Below are 25,224 nucleotides of genomic sequence, written 5' to 3' on the forward strand. Positions count from 1 at the left end.
GGCACAACCTTGTTTAATTGAGAGTGTAGTTTTAGGCCTTTCATTGCAAATTACGTTGCTCAGGCACTCTTTTGTGACTGGTTAACAAGGGGATTGTTGGCTCCCGGGGTAGTGATGGTGGGATATTGAATATCATAAGCTGGCATGGAGGAAAGCAGTACTTGGGCCTGTCACGGTTACTGATTGCCCACAAATGCGTGTGTAAACATTCAAACCGCACTTACCGTCAGGAGCTGCTGCAACAGATTTAATCTTTTTCTTCTTGTGGATTCCAGTTTCTTATAACCCACAATATTACCATCAGTTGTCAATTGCCAAGCCAGTGTCTTGCTTGCAGGCCCCTCTCTGGGATGTTCTGGTGTGGGGTGATGGGACGAGGCTTGGCGCTCCGAGCTTCTGATTGCAAGTGAGCCACAGTTGACCTTTCACCCTGTGCCATGGATGCTGGGATAGCGCCACCTCCTCCCAGCATTCTGTGCTCTTCCTCTCCCACTGGTGTCCATGGACACAAAGTCCCAAGGCACTTCGCAAGAGTGCTATCCGACAAAATTTGACACCGAGCCGCATGAGATATTAGGACAGGTGACCAAAAGCTTGGCCAAAGAGTTTTAAGGTGCGCCTTAAAGGAGGAGAGAAAGGTAGAGTCGTTTTAGGGAGGGAATTCCAGAGTTTGGGGTTTTGGCAGCTGAAGGCGTTGCTGCCAATGGTGGAGGGATGTATCTCCTTTGCACTCTTTATATTGTTGACTTGGTGCTGTTTTTGAACTGTTTTGTAATTTTTATTTTTTTTTACAGTTTTTTAGGAATAAAGTATATTTTGGAAATTTTAAAAAAAAAAGGAGGGATTTAAAATCCGGGATGCACATGAGGCCAGAACTGGAGAAATTGGTGCTTTCAAGACTGTGATTGATAGATCGTTTTTGGGTAAGGGCGTTGAGGAATATGGAGCAAAGGTGGCTAACTGGACTTGGGGAACCAGCATAAGCCTACAATCAGGATTGTACCAACCTCAGTCCTGGTAGCAATAGCCCAGATTCCCATTGAAATGAAACAAAACCCTCACTGGAGTCAGTCCAGTTCCTACAGTGATTTAAAAGAAAGACATGCATTTATATAGCACCTTTCACGACCGCTGGACATTCCAAAGCATTTTACAGCCAATGAAGTACTTTTGAAGTGTAGTCACTGTTGTAATGTCGGAAACACAGCAGCTAATTTATGCACAGCAAGCTCCCACAAACAGCAATGTGATGAAGATCAGGTAATCTGTTTTACCGATGTTGATTGAGCAATAAATGTTGGCCAGGACACCGGGGAGAATTCCCCTGCTCTTCTTCCAATGGTGAGAGGGCAGAGGGGGCGGGCTCAGTTTAACATCTCATCTGAAAGCCAGCACTTCTGACAGTGCAGCACCACCTCAGTACTGCACCTGAGTGTCAGCCCAGACTTTTGTGTTCAAGTCCTGGAGTGGGACCGTAACTGTAGCTTTTAATTCCAGTTTTATTTAATTAACTGAACTTAAATTCCCCAGCTGCCATGGTGGGATTATGAGCTCATGTCTCTGGGTCATTAGTCCAGGGATTTCTAATGCAGTAACATAACCACTATGCTTCCTGATCCATTAATGCGGGCAAGGATAGATATGGAACAAGATGGGACCTGAACAAATTGCATGAAGGCCTTTTTATTAATAGATTTTCTTAAGTAGCTTAAAAGAAGTAACCTTGTCACGTGACCATTTGTGTTTAATGAATCCTGCTCTAGTGATTCGAACAGTGGCCTCTTTGAGTGTTCCAGCTCCATATGGCAATCTTTCACACTGCCCATTTTCATCCCTGCATACTTGAAGGTGAACCATTTTACACAAGGCACGCCAGTGATGGCTCGGGCTGTTGTTTTTGGCTTTGCGAGCCACTGCTTCTGCCTCACCTCAGCCCTGACGGGTGATGAATGTTCTTTCTGTTTCCCCTCTCGGTCGGGCGTGGCTCCATATTTTTCTGTTGCAGGCAGCGTGAAGCAGACACAGGGGCTACTTTGTTGTTGAGTGGGTGGAGGTGGTGTGTGGATAAGCCAGGCCCAAGGTATAAAAGGTGGTTGTTTGTATGTTTGTACAGGCTCCTCCACACTCATTAACCAAGAAAGGGGCAGGGGCACAAGCTGTTTATTAATATTTTGATTTCAGGACATTCCAGCTTCCTGCACACGAGCCAACCAGAGCTTCTGGGGAAGAAGCCAACACTCAGAATGGCAAACTGATGGCATTGTTTGAACAAGTTCAAAACCAGGACACAGCCAGGTGAAAAGAGAGATCCATATATAGCCTCCAAACGGATGAAACAAGGGTGTCTCTGCTTCAGAGATCTCAGTCGCTTACGTTGCAAGCACAGAGCCGATTCTGACAGCAGATAACATAGTTGTCATCAGCACCAGGTCCTGTTCCCAGGAAGCCTGGCCCTCTGCCACTGAAATGATATTCAGTGGATGACCTCAGTTCTCAGAATACTTGAATTCACAATGCCGGTCTCAAAGGATCATTAGCTCTTTGACTACGTGCTGCTTTCTTTGTGATTGCTGAGGTAGGTTGGGTGCCGGGCTGGGTGTAGACCCCTTTTCAGAAGGCAAATTCGATCCAACATCATGAAGTAATACTGGCTCCTGCCCGCGTGTAATTGTGCACAGTGCAGCCAAGCGTTAATTAATTCTGTGTACGCCATTCAGGCTATTTATCCACCACGTGCTTCTTTTACAAAGGGGGGGGGGGGGGGCTATAGTGATCTTCCCAGAAAAGAGGCCCCTCTGTAGTGCATCTCTCCCCCCTCCTCCAAAGGGGACCCTTTACACTGAACCTCTGCACTTCTCCAAAGGGAACCCCTTATAGTGAACTCCCCCTGATAAAAGAATCCTGTAATATGAACCACCTCAAAAAATGAGACCTCTACCGTGAATTTCCTCCTCCCCACCCCCCCCCCAGCAAAAAGTGGACCATCTAAAGTGAATCTCTTGTGAAAAGATTACTGTACAGTGAAACGTTGCAACAAAAACAAAATGCCCTACATAATGGATCCTTCTGTATGTACAGTTTACCTCTTGCCTTGGTTGTCTTTAGTGTGACGTGTGCAACCCTCACAAATGACCCAATGGTCCACTACCAGCACCCACTTTCACCGCTCACATTTAGGGAGTGCTGCACTGTCAGAGGTGTCGTCTTTTGAATGAGATGTTAAACCAAGCCCCCGTCTGCCCTCTAAGGTGGACATATAGGGTCCCATGGTGCTCTTTTGAAGAGCAGGGAAGTTCTCCCTGGTGTCCTGGCCAGGTTTATTTATTTAATTGAATTTAAATTTCCCAGCTGCCGTGGTGGGATTTGAACATGTGTCTCTGGGTCATTAGTCCAGGCCTCTGGATTACTAGTCCAGTAACATAACCACTGTGCTACTGTACCCCCTGTCTGAAGAAGGGTGAGGTACCAGCAATGGAATTGTACCCCAGCACGAATTAGCAGCTTCAGGATAGGAGGAGGCCAAAGAAAACGCAAAAGAAATGTAAAGCATGCAATGGACACACTGATGCGACTGTTGACTTGAGATGCAAAAGCTGCGTAGCTTACATTGCAGCAGCTCAGGAAATCACTTCTCCCAGGCACTTTCTGTGTTCTCTAATTAATCTTACGAAGAAATCGAAGGACCTGGAAGTGTACAGAGTCCCAGGAGCTAGTCGCAGTTTAGGGGGTTAAAACCATTTTTATTCTAGGAAATGAGAGCTCAGAAATTGGAGCCTGTTTAAAGAGACTGATTCTCGGCTGTAAAGTAACATGCGTCCCAGAGCTATAAAATGTTACAGATGTAACAAGAAGACTAGAAAATAGTCTTGTTGCATTTTTGCAGTTAAGTAAAACATTTTTACTGTTTGTTTCCTAAAGGTGTTTTTTAAATTGAATTCAGTACATTTTTAGATGCCTTCTTGGGTTTAGCCTCATTATAGTTTGTATGATACTCTTCGATGCATACGTTCGCTATCTTGCACACATATCGTTCGGTATCACGATCCAGCGGTAGGTGTGGGGTGGCAGGGGATAGATTGAGCAGGGAGAGTCAGAGCAGGTGCTCAGTGACTGTGGATAAAACTTGGATTGTGAGCAGTCTCTGAGAATGTTGGCATTGTTGATGAGCTTCCAATCTCCCTGATTGCCCAATAGTTTCAGGATTCCAGCCGTTCCAGGATTGCTGTTGATGAGGACATAAGAAATAGGAGCAGGAGGAGGCCATTCGGCCCCTTGAGTCTGCTCTGCCATTCAATATGATCATGGCGGATCTTCTCCCTCAACTCCATTTTTCCCACCTTCTCCCCTTATCCCTCGATTCCCTTAGTACCCCAAAATCTATTGATCTCAGCTGTTACGACTGGGTGAGGAAGGGGTCTTGGGCTCCCCTCTTGCCCCTTTCCTGGTTTGGCCATAACAGGGTTTATCTTTTAAAACACACTGTTTTTAGCTTACCCCTTCAGTGAGCCCTTTGCTCACTGCGCTCTAATTGTAATTGCAAATGAACCAATCAGACAGGTTTTCTTAGGTTTAAGCGAGAAAGATGGAAGTTTATTAGCCTTATCACACTATTTCGGTTAAAATTACTAAAATACGCGATGCAACCAAGTCTGCATGCATACGAGACACACACACAAATAGATACAGAGGGGAAGAAAGAATTGGGGTGGGGGAGGGTGTGGTTGAAGTAGTTTGTCATCAATGGAATTCAGGTGGTAATGTCCTTGACGCAATGTACTCAATTGAAGTTAAGGTCTTGGAGTCCTCACTGGGCCTCAGTGCACAATTTCAAGCTTGCTTCTCTGGTACTAGAAGGCCGAAGAGTCTGTGGCCACCGTGGATTTCCTGGGACTTTTCTGGAGAGGGAGACGGAGAGAGAGAGCAAGAGACACCTTCTTTCTCATTGGCTTTCAAATTCAACGTCGCTCCTGACAACGCAGAGCATGCGCAGAGTGATCACGGACGCCATCAGTGTGTGCGAACATTTACCAGCTTGCCAGTATTGGAGCAGCAAAGAGGAGCACAATGGCAGGAGGGAGCAGGCGACTGTTGGGGGTGGGATGGAGGCGGCCATGGCAGCCATTGGGATTTTCGGGTTCATTATTTTTTTTGTGTCAAATTGAGCAGCGCCATCTTTAATCCTGGCAAGTGACAGTGACGTTTCAGTGGAAGAGGCTGCATTTGCACATGTGCTAGTACTGCACCACCTAATGGTTGAGTTATCAGCAAATGCAGCCTTTCAAATTGCTGTCTGTTTCCTTTCTGTGAGACACAATTCAAAAAAAAAAGCCCCAGTCTGGCCAGCAGGTAGGTCATGTGACCATCCCTTTGTTTGAAACAGCAGCTTCTTGGAGGGTTGCTGGATTTCAAAGCTTTCCAGACACACTCTGTGCGGGGTGGAGTACTGGCTCTTACACAGATGTTGATCATCACTATTGTCCAGACCAATCTTGTTAATTGAATCAGTGAGCACGCCCATTGTCTCTCTATTCAACTGTGTCTCAGAATGCAAATGTGCAACCATGTTTTCAGCCGCTCAGCTCTGTTTTTTAAACAAGTTCTTTGCAATGTCCAGTAAGAAAAGTTTCAAGTAGTGTCCCATATGACAAAATTAACATGTTTCCATTTGGCAGGTGTGATTTTCATCACACAACCTTGAATATACTCATAGACTGAGCATCCACAGCTCTCTGGGGTTGAGAATTCCAAAGATTCACAACCCTCGTGAGTGATGAAATTTCTCCTCATCTCAGTCCGAAATGGCCAACCCCTTATCCTGAGACTGTGACCCCATGTTCTAGATTCCCCAGCCAGGGGAAACATTTACTCAGCATCTACCCTGTCAAGTCCCTTAAGAATTTATTATGCTTCAGTAATATCACCTCTCATTCTTCGAAACTCCAGGGAATATAGGCCTAGTCAATCCCCTCATCTCAGAAATCAGTCTAGTGAACCTTTGTTATTTTGGGAACATTATGGGGGAGGGGTTCTCGAATTTCCAGGAAAACCAATCTTAAACTAAAAATATGAAGTCATCGCTCTTTCTGTGATTGAATGTTCCATATATAAGACATGAAAGAAAGCTTGTATATTTACAGAGGGCATTCGCTCGCTGTCATCTCGATTTGGATTCTGATTGTTAGGGTCAAAGCACGTTTCCGGTTTTTTTTCTCCTGGAATAGAGGTGGAGCATTCAATCACAAACAATGTGGTGTTTCGAATTGTAACTCCCTGTCACGTGTCCTGTTCACTTTTTGGGAGATGTGTGGGTTGGATTCCCAGCTACAATAATCAATGTGGTGTCAGCTGATTGTAAAAGAGCTGGACAAAAACCTGAGCAGGAAGGCTAGAAGGCGAAGTACAAATGGGCAAGAAAAGGCTGCAGGGATCCAGGAGCATGTGGTTTTCATAGAAAAATGGACTGAATCAAGGTCTGCGATTGCGAAACCAGCAGTCAAAATTGTGGAAGCCCATGCAATAAAAATTGAACTTTTCTTATTCAGTCCCTGTAAACCAGCAGAGTTTCCTGAGCTGGTGGAACTGTAGCAGTGTTCTGTCAAGGAAGGGAACCAGCTACTGATGACTGTAGAATGGAAGTTTAGACATTTTTTCCAGGCTCTTGCTTCATTATCTTCCAGGCTTGACATCTTTAAAACTCCCCCGGAAGGCTCAAACTCATTCAGACTTGCACCACTGCATCCTATCCTATGCTAAGTACTGCCGACCCATCACCCCGGACCTCACTAACCCTGCTGCCTTCCCTGCCATTGGTTTCAAAATCCCTATATGTTCTTGTTCCACCTTTAATGTACGATGCCTTCTCCACTCCATGAGACAGTCTCCATCCTCTGCGCCTCCAACTCTGCTCTGAGTGACACTTCCTTCAATCACCTCCCCACCCACCCCCGTGCTCTGCAATTCTTTCCCAAAATGCCTTCAGCCACTTTTCCTAACTAACCCACCTCCCAACTTCCTGCCGGTGTCCAATCCTCCCTGGGACATTTTGTTGTGACCCCCCTGGTCTTGCCAAACCTATTCAACTGGAACACAATCTTCATCTTGTAAACCTCAATCAGATCACCCCATCAGTCTAGGCTTCTGTAAAGTGTGGAGTTATGACTCTTTTAGTCTATCTCGATAACGAAGATGCTTTGTGCTAGGATTTCCGCTGTGCCCTTTCCAAAGCAATTCACAGTACGGACAGGACATGCAAGTTAATTCAGGGAGAGCGAGATTTTGAGGGAGGTTACTGACCCTACTTATTCTTAGGATGAATGTTTGAATTGGGAAGTTTGTATTTCCTTTGGTAAAAGGTTGTGACACTCTTAATCAAAGCTCAAAGTAGATGGACCTTCATTTGACTGTTTTGTTATTCCCTCTAAGTGTTAACTGGAGTTTGTACTGAAGGGCACTTCCCAAAAGAACTTGATTTCCAAGCTAATGTTTTAAGAGCATGTCCTAGTTAATGATGGGAATTAGAGTTGTTCAGTCAACTTTTCCATATTGTATGCTTTGCTAAGGCAGTTCACTGCGACAGAGGTATCACTGAGCATGAATGCAAAGGGGGAGATAAGTTGACCATGAAATTGTGACCTGTGGATAGTAGTCGCCACTCCTTCCTCCAGTACTGTCTGTTCCCCCTCTCTCTCTCTCAGCGAGGTGGCTACAACTCTTGCTGCAGGCACCCCTCTCCCTCCCCGCGTGTCAGATTGTCTCGAATTCCACCGCGGGTTCTGAGATCTTGAGCTCCAGTAATCTCAGTTGGCGACACTTCCTGCAGATGTGTTTGTCCGGGTTCACATCTGTAACTCGACACTCCCACATCCTGCAGGAACAGCACATCCCTGACCCTTCCTGAACTGCCATTCTTCCTAAAAATTGCAACATTCAACAGGAGTGGTTAGGTTTGATACATTTAAGCTCAAATAAACTAGTCTGCTGCTCCTTTTTTTTTTTTTTTCTTCCCCCTCTGCCCTGAATTCCCACTCTCACCAAACTTCTGCTTCGGGAATACTGTTTTCACATTGATCCCACCTCAATCCATGATGTGCTCTCTGCTCGAGCTCCTGGGTTGGATGTCGGTTATGTGCCAATAAGATCCTCTGGGGATTAAGGTAGCCCTCTCCTCACAGCAGTTGTAGCGTTTCTGCTATTCAGTAAGCAGCTTGGACCGACAAGCTTCTTGGCACCTGGGTACACGTGGCAGGAGGGCCTTGCAGGAGGGTGCAAGTGTGTTGTCTGAGAGCCACCACCATCATCCACATCCATTCTAGCCACGCCTCTGCCAGTTGGCCACTGATTGGCGCAATAGCAGAGTTACTGGCACCAATGATATCCATTTTTTCATTAACTGATCCCCAAGCCTATTGAGAGGACGCTTGTCAACTCCAGCATCACAGGGCTCCGTGGCAGCAGTCTGAGGCAGCCCCTAGGGCCTCTGGCACGTGGGCCACTACTGCAGCTGCCTAGACATGCCACATGCGTCTGCTGCGTTGTGAAGCCACCCAAGCTGGTACTGCAGTGAGTGGACCTCTGTACCAAGCTGCCTGGCACAACTCCCAATGTTTGCCCTGCAACTTGCCCCTCAGGACAACTTCTTACATTTAAAAGCAGGGCCCATGAGACCCAGGCTCATCATAATATACAAGGTACATCTCGGCCTCCAGACACCAGGTTCCTCCTCCTCCTCCCCCATCTTTTACCAGATGCCACTGCTCACTTGTGCTGTGTCTCACGCCTCCTATCCCCTCCAGCTGACTCTTCAAATCCCCCTGTGATAAATGTGTCTGAGTTGGTGCTTGGGAGGGAGAGAGTGAATGACCACAATATGCACACAAAATAAAGAGAAGCTATTTCCAGTTGCAAAAGGGTCAGTAACCAGTGAACACAGATTTCAGTTGATTGGCAAAACAACCAGAGGGGGAGATGAGGAAGCGTTCCTTTGCACAGCGAGTTGTTGTGATCTGGAATGCGCTGCCTGAAAGGGCGGTAGAAGCAGATTCAGTAGTAACTTCCAAAAGAGAATTGGATAAATACTTGTAGAGAAAGAGCAGAGGCCGTCAAGTTACAATAAATGCCCTAATGTGAAGCCTTCACGCAACTTTCAGAAGAAGGAGGCATGGTTTCAGTGTGCACTTTGCTTTGTAGTTAATGCGAGAAGAGGCCGAGCTGCAGAACACTGAGAGCCCCTCCTCCGACTTTTCCACCTTAAACATCCTCCGTGAGGTCCCTGCCGCTGACTTGGTGGGCTTATTCTTCGTAGAGGAGCGAGGGGTGTCAAGTTAAGGCAGCACCCACCGGCCCCCGCTGCTGTGAGCGATTATCTCAGTTGTTCCGAGCAGCCTTCTCCTGCAAGGAGAGTAAAAGAAGTGAGAAGTCCCAGGGTTCCAGATGAGATGCAGGAAAGCTCTGGTGTCAGAATGCAACCCATAAGGGGGGGGGAGGGCAATGCTCAGTTTGGGAGTGGGTGGTGAACTGGGGGGTGGGGTTCAGCTGCCAGCTACGTATCCCTGGCAAACTTCCTATTCATCGTGGAAATGCCCAAACTGAAAATGACACCCATAGTGGGTGCGGTAACGTGTTCGAGCAGCAGTCTGTACTTTTAGATGGGAGGTTTCTTTTTGGCTGAAAGCACACAAATTTGTGAGTGGGGGAGCACTTCCAGGTGAATGCTGGGAGTGTGAAGGGCAGTAATAGTATGATTTGTAAGTACTTTAAGAGGGTGAGTTTTTTTTTTCCACTCAGCATTGTGAGCCTCTGGAATTTTCTACCCCAGAGAACTGGGGGTGGGGGACTCTGTCATTGAGTATATTCGAGACAGAGATTGATAGATTTTTGGGGCATGAAGGGAATCAAGGGCTATGGGGATTGGGTGGCAAGGTGTAACTGAGGTACAAGAGCACCTATGATCTTCATGAATGGCACAGTAGGCTCGAGGGGCCGAATGGCTTACCCCTGCTCCTATTTCTTATGTGAGGGGCAGGTAATTGTAAGTGCCAAACAAGCTTTGTATGCTGCATTAACAATATGTGACAGTGGGTCCTTGTACCTTGGCTGATCTGGTAAGGTCATTGAGCCTGTTCCTGCACCGGTTCCAAGCACGTGGTGTGGTTCACCTGGCACTTGGACTAGAGGCAGTCTCCCCCCAATCTGCCTGGGATGATCCTCGGTGAGGGGCTGTGGTGAGCACTGCCAAAGAGGGCCCCCCTTCTCTGGGTCACTTCCTCAAGATGAAGCTTGATGGTCCTGTTAGGAAAAAAAACATGTCTTACTGTATTCCTTGAACATTTGTAGCTCCGAAACTCCCTCATCCCCACATATTTTTTGAACAACATTGATTTCTGCTGCTTTAAATTGCTGTAGGCCTTTAAATCTACAAGCCCCTTTGCAATTTGCAAATCCTCACAATTTTGACCTTGAACACACTCTTTAAAAAAAAAAGTACTAGCACCTCTCTTGTAGCATAATGAGAGAGGCATTATACCATATAATGCCCAATTCATTATTCTGCTTCGAGGTGCAGGCTATGGTTAAGTGGCCTGTCCCTTTTAGTAAATGTAGCCTGAGGTCAATTTGTGCCGTGTGCTGAAGGAAGTTGGCAGTTTGGAAGGTGCTGCTAAATTTCGAGTTACAGGTCAGACAAAACCAGCCTGGAGCTGGCTTTTTTTTTAAAAATATACTGTTAACAGTGTAAAGACAACAGTTCATCAAACTTCTATATTGTTAGATAAACTTGCAGTGGTTGGAGTTTCCAAGCTTTCCTTTTGGTGTGCGTTAGCGTTGAGATCTCCCCGTGTTTGTCACTATTAAGGCTGCTGACTGTTTCCATTCTACTCAGCTTAAAGGTACCGGGGAAGAGGGGCTATGGTTGGGATGGAATCTCCGATGTAAGTGCGCCCAGGAAAATATATACCTCAAGTGAAACATTGAGGAAACTCAGGCGCAAGCGTGCCACACGCGTAATCTTGCTACGTCCGAATCTGCGCGCTCATTTTCACCCATCTGTCGTTCGCGAGCTCATCTTCGCTCATTATAATGGCTCCGCCCCCAAGGCTAAAGAACCGCGCACTAAGCAAAAGCAGTCATGAAGCAGCACGGTCAGACAGCATTTTCTTTCAACTGAATTTTACTTCAAAAAATATTTCTTGATATATTTAAGAGTGGTAACTTGGTGCAGTTTGATGCTTACAGCTGAAAATGGGTTTATCGCCATCACCTGTGACTAACCCAATTTGAAATGACTGAAAATGATTTTTTAAAACAAATATGCTGAACCATTTTCTAGTTATATTGGGATACAGTAGTCCGTTTCTTAGTAAATTCTAACCCAAATTACATTCAAAAGCCTCTAAAATGTGCCCATTAATGTCCTTGCAGCCAAAAGAACCAAATTAATTTTTGAGCCTCGTCGATGGCCTGCAAACAACTGCAATTAGTGGAAACCTGCCGTGGTGACGAATTCATCCTGGGGCGTTGTCAGTTTTCTGGACAGGGTTGGCTTTCAACGTGATGATTTTTAGACTAATGCAAAAGTGTGGAAACTCAATTTGCACTGAATGCAATTGGCGTTTAAAATTCTGTGACCTTTTGCGCCGATTTTGGGCGAAGCATTGAAAAAAAAAGCAGCACAACTGAACAGAAACTCCCAGCCTGCTGAGTGTCTCATTTATCTGGCAGTTGCCTGCTGTGATGGAGGATTCATTACTCTGGGACACACTGCTTAAGGTGCCCCCTCAACACTTGCCTTGTTTAGGTTCAGCCTGGCACAGTGCCCAGCCTGTGCATGCGGCAGATATGTCGAGCGTTGGCTCACATTAATTACACGCGCTGAGATGGGTTGCCAAGGCACCGAGTACCATCCAATTTGGATTGTCTGGGTTGGTGGAAAAGTTCTTTTTTTAGTCTCGCACATGTGTGGGATTAAGCTCTTCAATCAGAAACGGAAGAATTTGAGGCTTAATTGTAGCAGAAAAATCACCATAAGATGCCAAAACTGACTCCAGCCAGCTGCTAAGGATCATTGTGCTCTTGTGTAGGTGGGTAAACTAGACAATAACTGCAGGGCTTTCACTAGGTAGTAACCGAACCAGTCACTGGGCTGTGTGCTGGAGGCCTTAGGCTGTGGAACAATTTCCTTCACAGACTTTCAGTGGCCTGAACTTTTTTGTGCTCGTTTTGCTGTTTTTTTTTAAACATGTGGCTAAAGCAGAAGTGGATGGCAGACAGTTTGCGATAATAAATCCACCTTTCTTCTTTTTTCGTGTTGACCTCCTTGTGTTCTTTACCACGTAGCCACGCTCTTAAAAGCCTTAAAATGTGCGGTTCTCACTGAATATGCATGGCCAAAATATAATTCTTGAAGCAGTCAATGCTGGGACAGATGGCTTGGCTCCCTTGGGATACTATTTCGGGACTGTCAGAGGCACGTCACTGCTATTTTAGAGGTGCTGCCATGTTCTGCAGAAAATGAGACCGAACTGGGCAAATTGGGACTGTTGCCAAGCCTGTAACATACGAGTTTGAGAAAATGGCCCTCAAAGTTAACTGTGAAAAGACAAAAAGTGTCTGAAATGTAAATGAAGAAAAGGCTGTAAGATTCGAAGCTGCCTGGGGTTGGGGGCCAATACACCCGCAAAGTGTGTCGCATGATTATTCAAATAGGTTCTTTTAAACTGGATAAGCGACAAAACTCTCCAGAATTCTTGCAATAAAACCTGATTATGAAAATCGGGAGGTATAAATGAAACGATATAATGAGGGGAGGAAGATGAAAGAATTAAAAAAAGTGGAGGACACGGAAGAGTTTATGCATATATTTTCTAAAGTCCTGCCACTTCCTCAGCTACCAGGAATTAAGGGGTATGTGGTCACATTGGTTGGAGGCCAGAAAGGAAAGGGTAGGGGTACAAACAAAAAGCTGCTTGGACTGGAAAGATGTGGTGAGTGGTGTTCCACAAGGGTCTCTATTGGAGTTCCTATTGTTTCTCAGATATGTAAATGGTCTGGACTTGGGAACCGAGGAAACAATATTGGAATTTGCTGATGAAACCAAATTGCTATGGTCTGGCAAATTTGTGCCGGGGACTGAGGGGCACTGGAAGAGGATGTGGGTAGATGAGCAGGGCGGGCAGGTAAGGGGCAGATGCAGTTCAATGGAGAATTGGGAAATACACCTTAAATGCTAGAACTCTAAATCGAGTAGAGAGGCAGGTACACAGATCATTAGAGGTGGCAACGCCAGTAGACATGGCCACAAACAGGACAAACAGAATCCCTGGTTTTGAACCTAGAAAATACAAAAGCAAGGGCATAATGTTAAAACGTGTACAAGATTTTAGTCAGGCCTCAGTTGGAGTATTGTGTACACCATTATAGGAAGGGTACACATCAAAATTGGTAAGGGTTGCCCAGAGGCAAAAAGTGATAAATTATTTTCACGGTTAGCGGGATGGTAACGAGACGTCACCGATTTAAGGTAATCGGGGAAAAGGAATGAAAGAGGAGGTTATAAAATAATCCTTTATGCAGTGGTGATTAAACTGAAGCAGAGCGCTTGGGAGAGTTGAATTAGGCCAAGGCAGGTTGTGGAGAGAAAAATGCCTGCTTAGACGTGATGGGCTGAATGGCCTGTTTCAGTGCTGGAATTATTCTGATTCCAATCTGTGGGAGGGTTCACAGCCCCCAAATCCAGCTCCCTTTCTAGATTTGCCACTTGTGAACTTTGAGGTTGTTGCGACAGAACGGGAGAGGTGCCATCACATTTGCAGAGTGAGCACTTGGCTTATCTTGGCACTCTGTTGGCAGCAGTGAACCCCTGCCTCCCATGTTTGTCAACACTTCCAAAGATGCTCATCGGAGTGGGAAGAAAAATTGCCACGGGGCAGAAAATTTTATCTCTGGATTGATGCCAAGCAAAAAAACTGGTGTTAGCACATTTCCAGGTTGTAAAAGTTGCATTTAAGTAACACTTTCATGGCAGCAGACATTAAAACTTGAATAGTTGCAAAATGCCGTTCTAAGTTTGTTGCTTTTTGTTTGGAAAGGGGTTGATTGAACCGGCTGTTTGTTTATTTTATATAATGGATAGCAATGTAGGACATTTCATTGGTACTTTGTCTGGAGGACGAATGTGCTTGGTGCCAACTCCATCACATGTTTTCATGTTTGGGCTGTTGCATGTGGTTTGTGAGTGTCCTCAGGACTAATTCCTCTGAACTATGACAGACGGTAAGGATGACATTCTTGTATTTTCTTCTCCAATTTCAGTCAGAGGTCAGGGTTCAATTCTCACCATGGTTCCCTGTGGAATCAAAGTCACTAAATCTAATAATTTGTGGGCTGATGCTGAAGAAAAATGGCCACGGAAGCTTCCAGATTGTCATAAAAACCTGACTCGTTCACTTTCCTTGAGGGAAGAGCACCTGCCAACCTGTACCCAGTCTGGGCCTACATCTGAGTCCAGCCCCTCACTCGTTATGCCCTCGGGACAACTCCGTACGGGTAACAAATCCTGAGTTGCCAATGTCGCCCTCATCCCAAGACCAAATAAATGTATTTTTTTATTTTTATCTTTGGTGAAATTTGTGCTCATTAGAATGAGGGGGGAGAGCGATCAGCACTGTGGATGGAATATCCTACACCCAGCATTGCCATCAAGTACTAGTTCAGATGTAACATAAAGTAGAGGCATACAGTCTCTAACCTGCTCCAGTAATACACTCCGCACCCTGACGCTGAGCACCTTGCTCCCCATTCAAGCAGTGTGACGATCCGTTTTCCACAGGTAGCATCCTCTGAGTGAGGCTCTTGTTCTCTGCTGAATTACAGGGCATTTTGGGCTGTGGACTAGTGCCTGCTGATAGATGGCGACTGGCCACATTTGTGTATCTTGGGACCCTTACAGGCAACAGACATGTGGTGCCTTTCACTCCATCAGCTTGTATGGATCCAAACCCAGGTCCCAGAGGTGAAAGGGTACGAACCTAACCCACTGCCCTCAACCTTTTCCAACATTCCCTTCATTCTTAATCTTGACCAGTGACCCTTGTCCAAATCTGTTCGTGCAGAGAGGAACCTTAAAAGGAGGAAAATATAGAAAACAATTAAACATGTGGCCTTTTCACATTCTGCTAATGTGGCAGAAATGAAAATAAGCCTGTGTCTGTGGGCAATGAAAGAGATTTTCAACGAGACTTTACAAAATAATATTGGTTTTAAAAAAATTTGGTGTTTGTAAAGTTATAAAGCTTTCCTGTGTCGACTCTTACCTGTGCTTTTTGTTTTCCACTTTATCGGGACCTGGTAACCATGGAAAATCTTTCCTTCCTCAATCTTCCCATCCTGGTCTTCTCTCCCTCCGATCTACAACCTTTAAAACCCATGCTTGGTCTCGCCCAACTATTGCTCCTCGATTTACCTCGACATCTCCTCTGCTCTTTTCAAGCTTGTTGCCATACAGCAGTATGGGCCTTCACTCAGGTTTCCCAATGCAATAAAAAATGTAAATAAGATACCAGAAGGAGGTTTCCTCTGGCTGGGGCGTCTCGCACACAGAGTCACCGAGTAAGGGGTTGGCCATTTTGGACTGGGATGAGGAGAAATTTCTTCACTCAGGGTTGTGAATCTTTGGAATTCTCTAACGCAGAGCGCTGTGGATGCTCAGTCGTTGAGTATATTCAGAACTGAGATCGATAGATTTTTGGATATTCAGGGATATGTGGAGTTGAGGCAGAAGATCAGCCATGATCTGTTTGAATGGCGGCGCAGGTGCTCAACGGGCCGAATGGTCTATTCCTGCTCCTGTTTCCTATGTTCTTAAATCATGAAGGGACGATGATTAATATTTTTCCCTTTCAGATTCAGTGTCTGTCTTGGATTCCCCCCCCCAGTCTCTGAATATAATGGTCAAATATGAAATGAAAAGCACTCTGTTCCATGAGCTGACTGCAGTATTTGTGCGCACACTCGGAGCAGATTGGCAAAACCAGCCGTCTTTACACTTAACCTCCGAGTATTTTAAGACAACTGGGAGCTATTTGTTGGAACGACGCGCAAGATTTGTAGAGCGAGCAGCTTTGAAGCAGAGCCCAGGTAGACCGAGAGGGAAATTGAAAAGAATCCTGGCTCTATAAATGTCGAATGATTGAGTGACGTTATGCAATGTTCTGCTAAAAATATTTCAGATCTATAAACACACATCCCTGGATTCACTCGGTGTGCTGGCAGCTGCTGCTTCTGACAGGAGCTTGTGTAAACTGTGTGTTAGTTATTAACTCTTGACACACCACAGGAACCTGTCAGAATTGAGTCACTTTACGGCAACCCAGTGACCGAGGAACTCCAAGTTTGTCCCAGTTCTCTTTTCTCTCAAGTCACTGGAATGGCCTTTTCCGCCCCTCATTTATAGTCAACGAAGGAAGGACTCCGTCAATGATGGTTGTCTTTTTCTCTTATACCACTCATCGTGGCTGTCCAAAGGTTGACCTGCTGCCAGGCCTTTACCAATGCTGGGGTTAAATTGCTGTTAAGAGTTGCCCAAGACTGGTCAAGGTTGTCCCCAGGTGATTTTGCCTCCATTCAGTGGCTCTCCACTGTGATATGAGTGAGTTCAGCATGCCAACGATCATAAGACTGACCATACATCCTATGCCACAGTAGACTGGAGTCCAGAGACCAGAAACTGAACTGGACCAGCTGCATAGATATTGTGGCTACAAGAGCAGGTCAGAGGCTGGGAATCCTGCGGCGAGTAACTCACCTCCTGACTCCCCAAAGCCTGTCCACCATCTACAAGGCACAAGTCAGGAGTGTGATGGAATACTCTCCACTTGCCCGGATGGGTGCAGCTCCAACAACACTCAAGAAGCTCCACACCATCCAGAACAAAGCAGCCTGCTTGATTGGCACCCCATCCACAAACATTCACTCCCTCCACCTCAGTGGGGCACTTAACTCAACTCAATGTGTGTCACAAAAATAATGCACCCCAGCCTCCACCTCCCCTTTTACTATTCACTTCTGGCTAGGCTCGCCCATGGAGCTGCCCCACCTCCCCACTGGCACACATTGAGATGTTAAATCAAGACCCCATCGTTTCTCTCAGGTGGACATAAGCGACTCTGTGGCGTTATTTCGCCCTGGCCAATATTTTTTTCCTACAGATTGGAGGGTAGCTAATGTAACCCCACTATTTAAAAAGGGAGGTAGAGAGAAAGCAGGGAATTATAGACCAGTCAGCCTTACGTTGGTAGTGGGGCAAATTCTAGAGTCCATCATCAAAGATTTTATAGCAGAGCACTGAGAGAACAATGGTAGAATCGGGCAGAGTCAACATGGATTTACGAAAGGGAAATCATGCTTGACAAATCTACTAGAATTCTTTGAGGATGTAACTAGTAGAGTTGATGAAGGGGAGCCAGTGGATGTGTTTTATTTGGACTTTCAGAAGGCTTTCGACAAAGTCCCACATAAGAGATTAGCATAAAATTAAAGCGCATGGGATTGGGGGTAGTGTATTGCGATGGATAGAAAATTGGTTGGCGGACAGGAAACAAAGAGTAGGGACAAATGGGTCTTTTTCTGAATGGCAGGCAGTGACTAGTGGGGTACCGCAGAGATCGGTGCTAGGACCCCAGCTATTCACAATATATATTAATGATTTAGATGAGGGAACTAAATGTAATATCTCCAAATTTGCAGATGACACAAAATTGGGTGGGAGGGTGAGTTGTGAGGAGGATGCAGAGAGGTTTCAGGGTGATTTGGACAAGTTGAGTGAGTGGGCTAATGCATGGCAGATGCAGTATAATATGGATAAATGTGAGGTTATCCACTTTGGTAGCAAAAACAGGAAGGCAGATTATTATCTGAACGGCTCTAAACTGAGAGAGGGGGATATGTAGCGAGACCTGGGTGTTTTCGCACACCAGTCGCTGAAGGTAAGCATGCAGGTCCAATAGGCGGTAAAAAAGGCAAATGGTATGTTGGCCTTCATAGCGCGAGGATTCGAATACAGAAGCAGGGATGTCTTGCTGCCGTTATACAGGGCCTTGGTGAGGCCACACCTGGAATATTGTGTGCAGTTTTGGTCTCCTTATCTGAGGAAGGATGTTCTTGCTATAGAGGGAGTGCAGCAAAGGTTTACCAGACTGATTCCTGGGGTGGCGGGACTGACGTATGAGGAGAGATTGAGTCGGTTAGGATTATATTCGCCGGAGTTCAGAAGAGTGAGGGGGGGATCTCATAGAAACCTCTAAAATTCTAACAGGACTTGACAGGGTAGATGCAGGCAGGATGTTCCCGACGGTGGGGAGTCCAGAACCAGGGGTCATAGTCTAAGGATACAGGGTAAACCTTTCAGGACTGAGATGAGGAGAAATTTCTTCACCCAGAGAGTGGTGAGCCTGTGGAATTCTCGACCACAGAAAGCAGTTGAGCCCAAAACATTGAATGTTTTCAAGAAGGAGATAGATGTAGCTCTTGGGTCTAAATGGATCAAAGGGTATGGGGCAAAAGCCGGAACAGGCTACTGAGTTGGACGATCAGCCATGATCATAATGAATGGTGGAGCAGACTTGAAGGGCCAAATGGTCTACTCCTTCTATTTTCTATGTTTCTATCCTTCAATCAATATCACTAAAACACATTATCCGGTCATTTTCACACTGCTGTTAGTGGGATCTTGCTGTGTGAAAATTGGCTGCTGTGTTTCCTGCATTGCATTAGCGACCACCCTTCAAAAAGTACTTCATTGGCTGTAAAGTGCTTTGGGACGCTCTGAGGTGTGAGAAAGGTGCTATATAAATGCACGTCTTTTTTTTACATGGAGTCCATTATCAGTCACTGTAGCATTGTAGAATCTGAATCTCACAGACGAATTTAAGCCCCATTATCCTTCTGCTTGGCTATATTGTTATCATGAAGATTTAATTTAACAATTAACGTAAAGATGTGATTACAGTCCAGCACCTGTATCCTGCTGATATGAATATTGAATGATTAGTTCAACCCGCCAAACAAAATAATCATTATTGCTGAGAACATGAATCAATTCGAATCTTGGTCTGTTGTTGTTGTTGTAGTAAAGCAGATTTGAGGGTATTGGGAAGGTGTAGCATTTCTTTGGCTTCATTGAGTGCCAGAGTACTGGTTCTGTGGACAGAAGGATTTTATTTTTGGCAATGCACAAGAGCTGAAGCAGAGAGGCCAAGCCTCTCACAGCACTGCAGTTCCTCAGTAGCAGAGCAGCCTTACAAACACACTTTGTGCTGCTCCAACAGAAGGAGCCTCGGTGTTGCATTTTTCTGTTTCCTTGGGAGTGAAGTGGGGTTGGGGGGCTGCGTGGGGGGTTCAAAAAAGCGACCAACCCTGCAGATTGTAAAATGTCGACTCTTGAGAAGGCCAGAGGAACAAACGTTGTGCTGCAGGTAAACTGGTCTGTGCTGTTACTTTGTGGGGTGGGTGAGGAGGCTGGATGTTCAGTGACTTGTTAATCTGTGGAAAATAAAGCTCGGGCTCTGCCGCGGTGAGTTTATATCAGTCGACTAGTGGAATTCTTCATGCTCTGGAGCTGTGATCCACTGCAGAGCAGACCTTTTCACTCGTCAGCTGTTTAGCGAAGCCAGTCCAGTGTACAGACCGACGGCGTATGTGCTCCCTTAGTCCTTGAACAGAAAGTGAAGGCTTTGTGTTGGTGGCAATACTTTACAGGATGTTTCCGAGTTCCTCTCACTACAATAGCTGTGTTCTTTCCAGACAGACCTTTCCTACTCCTTTCAGAGACTTCGAGCCGCTGTGAGACTTTCTGTACTTGAGCTGTCAGTTCTGTAGGATTGCGACTGTGCTTGATTGGCGATGTCAGTGACATGAGGTGTGTTTGGAAAGGGTGACGGTAGTTTCAAGGTCTGCAAGTGATTAATGATTGAACTGCGGGAGGGGGGTTTTGTGTGCACTTTCGTTGCACAGGCTATTGGCAGATGAAACATCAAACATCAGGAGATTATTATTGAAGTGCGCTGGTCCACAGGGCTGCCGGAAAGCTCCTAATAAGGCACGGGGTCCTGGGTGGATTTTACTTTGGCACCAGCCAAGCATGAAACTTGAGGCTGAGCTTATAGAATAAGTGCAAGTTTGTGCAACAACAACAACTTTTATTTCTTTAGCGCCTTTAATGTAAGAAAATGTCCCAAGGCGCTTCACAGGAGCGTTAGTTATAATGCAAAATATGACACTGAGCCACATAAGGAGATATTAGGTCAGATGACCAAAAGTTTGGTCAAAGAGGTAGGTTTTAAGGAATGACTTAAAGGAGGAAAGTGAGGCAGAGAGATGTAGGGAGGGTATTCCAGAGCTGAGGGCCTAGGCAACTGAAGGTGCAGCCACCAGTGGTGGAGCGATTAAAATCGGGGATGCTCGAGGTGAGAATTAGAGAAGTGCAGATATCTCGGAGGGTCGTAGGGCTGGAGGAGATTGCAGAGATCGGGAGGGGCGAGGCCATGGAGGGATTTGAAAACAAGGGCAAGAATTGTAAAATTGAGGCATGTCTTGACTGGGAGCCAATGTGCGCCAGCAAGCACAGAGGTGATGGTGAACGGGACTTGGTGCAAGTCAGGATATGGGTAGAAGAGCCTTGGATGACCTCACGTTTACAGAGGGTAGAATGTGAGGCGCTGGACGGGAGTGCATTTGGAATAGTCCAGTCCTGAGGTAACAAGGCCATGGACGAGGCTTTCAGCAGCAGATAAGCTGAGACAGGGGCAGCGTCAGGCAATGTTACAGAGGTGGACATAGGCAATCTTCTTGATGGCATGGATATGTGATCTGAAGTTCGTGTGAAAGGTTTGCTGACCTGTTGTGACCAAGGGGGTGGAGGAGGTTTTCTTTGGGGGGGGCTCCATGTCTTGAAAGTCCACTTTGTCGCGAGAGCATCTGCGTGACGTTGCACGTAACGGTGCCTTGCGAAACTTGCTGCGGCGCCACTCTCACTTCCTGAAGGTGCCAACATGCAGGTTCCCATGGGCAGTGACCACCCTCTGGTACCTCGTCCAATGGATCATTCCTTGTATGTCAGTCTACACGAACGATTGTCAAGCAGTTGGTCCTTTGGGAGACATGCCAGCCAAGCTTCAAACCAGTCTTTGCTCGAGACTTGTCGATGGACTTGCCAGTGGGGTTACCAGGGAGCGATTCCTGGATTAAAAATTGTTTTTTTGGTCCCCATCCTTTCCACCCTGGGGATACAAAACCGAACTGAAGCATCCCTACCTCTGCTTCGACGAGGATGAATGCATTCGATGCAGATTGAGAATCGAGACTGGGACCATTCAGGTCTGCCCGGTTCAGTTCTGCACTTGGCACCCCACATCCCAGCTTTCGGAGTTTGAGGCCTGCTCATAAGGGTTTTTGTGGTGGAATGACTCTATTGTTGTGGATTTGTTACAAATGTGGGACTTTCTCCCGAATGGGGTGGTCCCTTTTAAGACATTACAGTGCCTTCATTATGTCACTCCGCAGATGGGAACTGTTACTGTAGCCTTGACATGAGATCTCTATTATACAAATGGGTATTTTTTTTTCTTCAGATATTCCATCTAATTTATTGCCACAGGGCACCTTTGTAAAGAATGGGCAGATTTTTAGTACATAAAGCACATTAGTCATAACTTGATGACATACTGCCAAAAATCATGTAATAATGCTATTGAAATTTAAGCTTGGAAGACATCGCCTTCTTTCACAAAAAATCAACCGCATTAACCCCTTCCTCACTACAAGTTTCTATTGAATGCACAAATGCTCCCTTGATGGCTCTGGGTATATGCACTCCCTAGGATGCTGCTAAGCCATAGCAACCAAGACGGGTTCATTCCCTCAAACCTATGATCTCTTTTCAGGGAAGATTAGATAAAGATCTGAAGCAGAAGAAAATTCGGGGCCCCGGAGAGAGGGCAGGGAGCTAGGCGTATAGTTTCGGATTGCTCCAGCAAAGAGCCAGCACAGACACGATGGGCCAAATGGCCGAATGTGATTCTCTCTCCGCTGCAGTAGGAGTGCCAAAAATGGCTTCAGCATCCTGGGATGAGGAGAAGAAAATCGGCTAGGGCTTCTGCTTCCTGATCGCTTCCCAGTGACTCTTTCTAGAACATACGTGCATCGGTAGGATCAGGAATAGGAGCCATTCAGTTAGATCATGGCTAATCTTTTATCTCAACTCCACCTTCCTACCCTATCCCCATATCCCTTTGTGTCCAAAAATCTATCAAACTCAACCTTGAATATACTCTACGACTGAGAATCCACAGCTCTCTGGGATCGAGAATTCCAAAGATTCATAACCCTCTGAGTGAAGACCTTTCTCTTCATTTCAGTCTTAAATGGCCGACCCCTTATCCTGAGACTATGCCCCCTAGTTCTAGACTCTCGGGGGAAACCGCCTCTCAGCATCTACCCTGTCAAGCCCTCTCAGAATCTTACATGTTTTAATGAGATCACCCCTCATTCTTCTAAGCCCCAGAGAGTATAGCCCCATTCTACTTAATCTCTCCTCCTAGGACAACCCTCTCATCCCAGGAACCAGTCTAGCCTCTGTCTTTATGGGAGGAGAGGAGAACAGGAAGCAGTCGGTGGGGGGAGGGATGTAGTGGGAACCGCAGTAGATCCTGCAGTCATCACAAAATTCCTGCTAAGCCACCCCTTGAATTGCATGTGAATATTCCTCCAATGTGGTTTGCAACTTTGTACTTCTACTGCATCATATAAACAGATAGTTGGTATTGGCCCTTTGCTCTCGTTTCTGGCTCCTTGAGTGGAAGATACCCACAGAAGACTTGCTGATGCCACTGAGACAAGTGGGCAAACCCCCTATACATCACTTCCACCATGACCATGTGGTAATCTTCAGAACTGAGATCTTGAGAGAAACCATTTCCATCGCAAAACAGACCAGCCTCCTTAATCTCGCACGGTGCGTCAGAAATATTCATTCTTGGGGCTTGAACAAATCTTTGGGCACCCTGATTTTCTGGAGACAGAGGACAATGGGTGACATTAACCCATGGCTGTTGGTGTGGTCAGCTCGATCATTGTATTTAATTGGTGCAGTTTGGCATGAATGAGATGAGCACGAATGGGCAGCAGTTTAATTGCAGAGTAAAATGGTTCGTTGCCGTCAAGTGAGGGACTTGGGGATGCTTCTGGTACCTGGGTTCAAAACCCACCTGGACCAATTCTAAACACGTTAATAATGCTCTTGTATTAGAGTCATAATGGGACAGAAGGAGGCCATTCAGCCCATTGAGTCAATGCCAGCTCTCTGTTGTGCTATCTAGTCAGTTCCATTGCCCTGCTCTATCCCTGTAGCCCTGTAAGATTTTCTCTCAAGTGCCCATCCAATTTCCTTTTGAAATCATTCATTGTCTCCACTTCCACCATCCTCATAGGCAGAGTGTTCCAGGTCATTGCCACTCACTGCATTTTTAAAAAAAAAGTTCTTCCTCTCATTCCGCACCCCCGCAACATCTCTTGCCCAAAACCTTAAATCTGTGTCCCCTAGTCCTTGTACCTGTGGAATGGAAGCAGTTCAAGTATATGTGCCAATTTCTGTTGAGCTAAATCAGCCCCATTTACATGCACGCGAACAGGATTTGCAATCTTAGCATCAACTGCAGGTACAGTCATGACTTTGCGACTCTCCCCAGTTGATCTGAATGCCCATGGCACTGGCTGTTGGTATTTGATGTCCACTGGTATTTTCAGGCAGAGGTAGTGAATGAAACTCCAGTTCCTAGGAGTGTTTCACTGCCATGTATAAGTGTGTCAGCGTTCTTAATTACAATGGCACTCTTTCCATTGGAGGCCTCAGTGAATCAAATCTGGGGCAGATTCATCCCATTTCCTGGTGAATAGGAGCTAAATGTTGCATGAATTAGCATTGAATTAGACATGTCATTCAAAGGCAATCTCTGGTCCAAGTTGTTTAATTGCAGTTCTGTTTTGAAATGCTCCTGTGTTAATGAAATGTCTAACGGAGGCCATGTTTGGTTGTGAGGCCACAGAGATATTTTTGTGAGGTTGCTACATAAGAAAGAAAGACGTGCATTTATATAGTGCCTTTCATGACCTCCGGACATCCCAAAGTGATTCACAGCCAATGAAGTACTTGTGAAGTGTAGTCACTGCTGTAATACAGGAACTTTTAGATTGGCTTCGCAGTGATGGGTTACTGGTGACTTCCTCATAGGTCAGGCTGAGGGAGGAACCAATGATGACTGGAGTGGGAAATGGTGCAGCAGGCACTTAAGGTAGATTGTTGGGGGAAGAGTAGAAGGAGGTTAAGTCTGCATATGACCTGTGTTTTATCTGACCTATCGGTGCTCGAGGGGACAAAAAGTGGGATTGTGTTCTCTCGTTCAGCATGGACATCCTACACCTCAATGAGAACGGCGGTTCACTAAAGCTGTTCAAAGTTGGTTAATTAATGTGGACCAAGACCGCTGTAAGTTTAAGATGTTTGGTCTCATTACCCAATTCCCTTCACCAGAGCTGAATCCTTCCTGTCACAGGGAAGGAAAGGGGGAACGAGTGTGTTAATGAGGCCTCGGCATCTGCCAGTAACATCTGGACCCTCGTTCTGACTGCAAAGGCCCCACGGGTAATCTGAAGCAATTACAGCTGACGATATAGTTCTATCTGAAAGGCCAAAGGAGGGCCAGGTGGCTGAGGCCCTCTGTGCTAGAGAAAGCCTTAAGGGGAAAGGAAAGTGTCGGAAGTGAACATTTTCCCATGTAAATGGTCTTTTATTTAGTTGGATGTTGGGCGGGGGGGGGGGTGGTGGTGGGAAGGAGGAACATTTTGGGAACGAAAGACAATTCCATCATCAAACTAAGAGTATTATATCGGGTCAGGACCAGATTCCTGCTGCCTCCATTTGATTTGACTGTGCCAGGGAAGGAGGTGTGATGCTTTCCCGCTTAACACTAAAATCGTGGTGACAATCCGGTGCAGAACAGACGGCTGGGCCTTACGGCACAGAAGGAGGCCATTCAGCGCATTGCAGCCGTGCCAGCTGAAAAAGAGCTACCCACCCTAATCCCACTTTCCAGCTCTTGGTCCGTAGCCCTGTAGGTTGCAGCAATTCACGTGTATATCCAAGCACTTTTAAACATGAAGAGGGTTTCTGCCTCTACCATC

At 46.0% G+C, this 25,224-nt stretch overlaps 1 protein-coding gene across 6 annotated transcripts in view; it reads left to right on the top strand.

The window, feature by feature from the left end:
• LOC137358700 (tensin-2-like) overlaps positions 1-25,224 on the top strand; it is a 236,442-nt gene that overhangs the window by 59,225 nt on the left and 151,993 nt on the right. The window contains exon 1 of one of the 6 annotated variants that reach the window (XM_068024928.1): positions 19,360-19,463. The exons of the other annotated variants lie outside the window; for them this stretch is intronic. Within the exon in view, the coding sequence (XP_067881029.1) occupies positions 19,419-19,463 (45 nt within the window). The 5' untranslated portion in view covers positions 19,360-19,418. Of the gene's footprint in view, positions 1-19,359; positions 19,464-25,224 lie in introns of those variants that run through there. 6 annotated transcript variants of the gene reach the window in all.

The sequence above is a fragment of the Heterodontus francisci genome, chromosome X, assembly GCF_036365525.1.
Source record: "Heterodontus francisci isolate sHetFra1 chromosome X, sHetFra1.hap1, whole genome shotgun sequence".
In the NCBI taxonomy this organism is placed as follows: Eukaryota; Metazoa; Chordata; class Chondrichthyes; order Heterodontiformes; family Heterodontidae; genus Heterodontus; species Heterodontus francisci.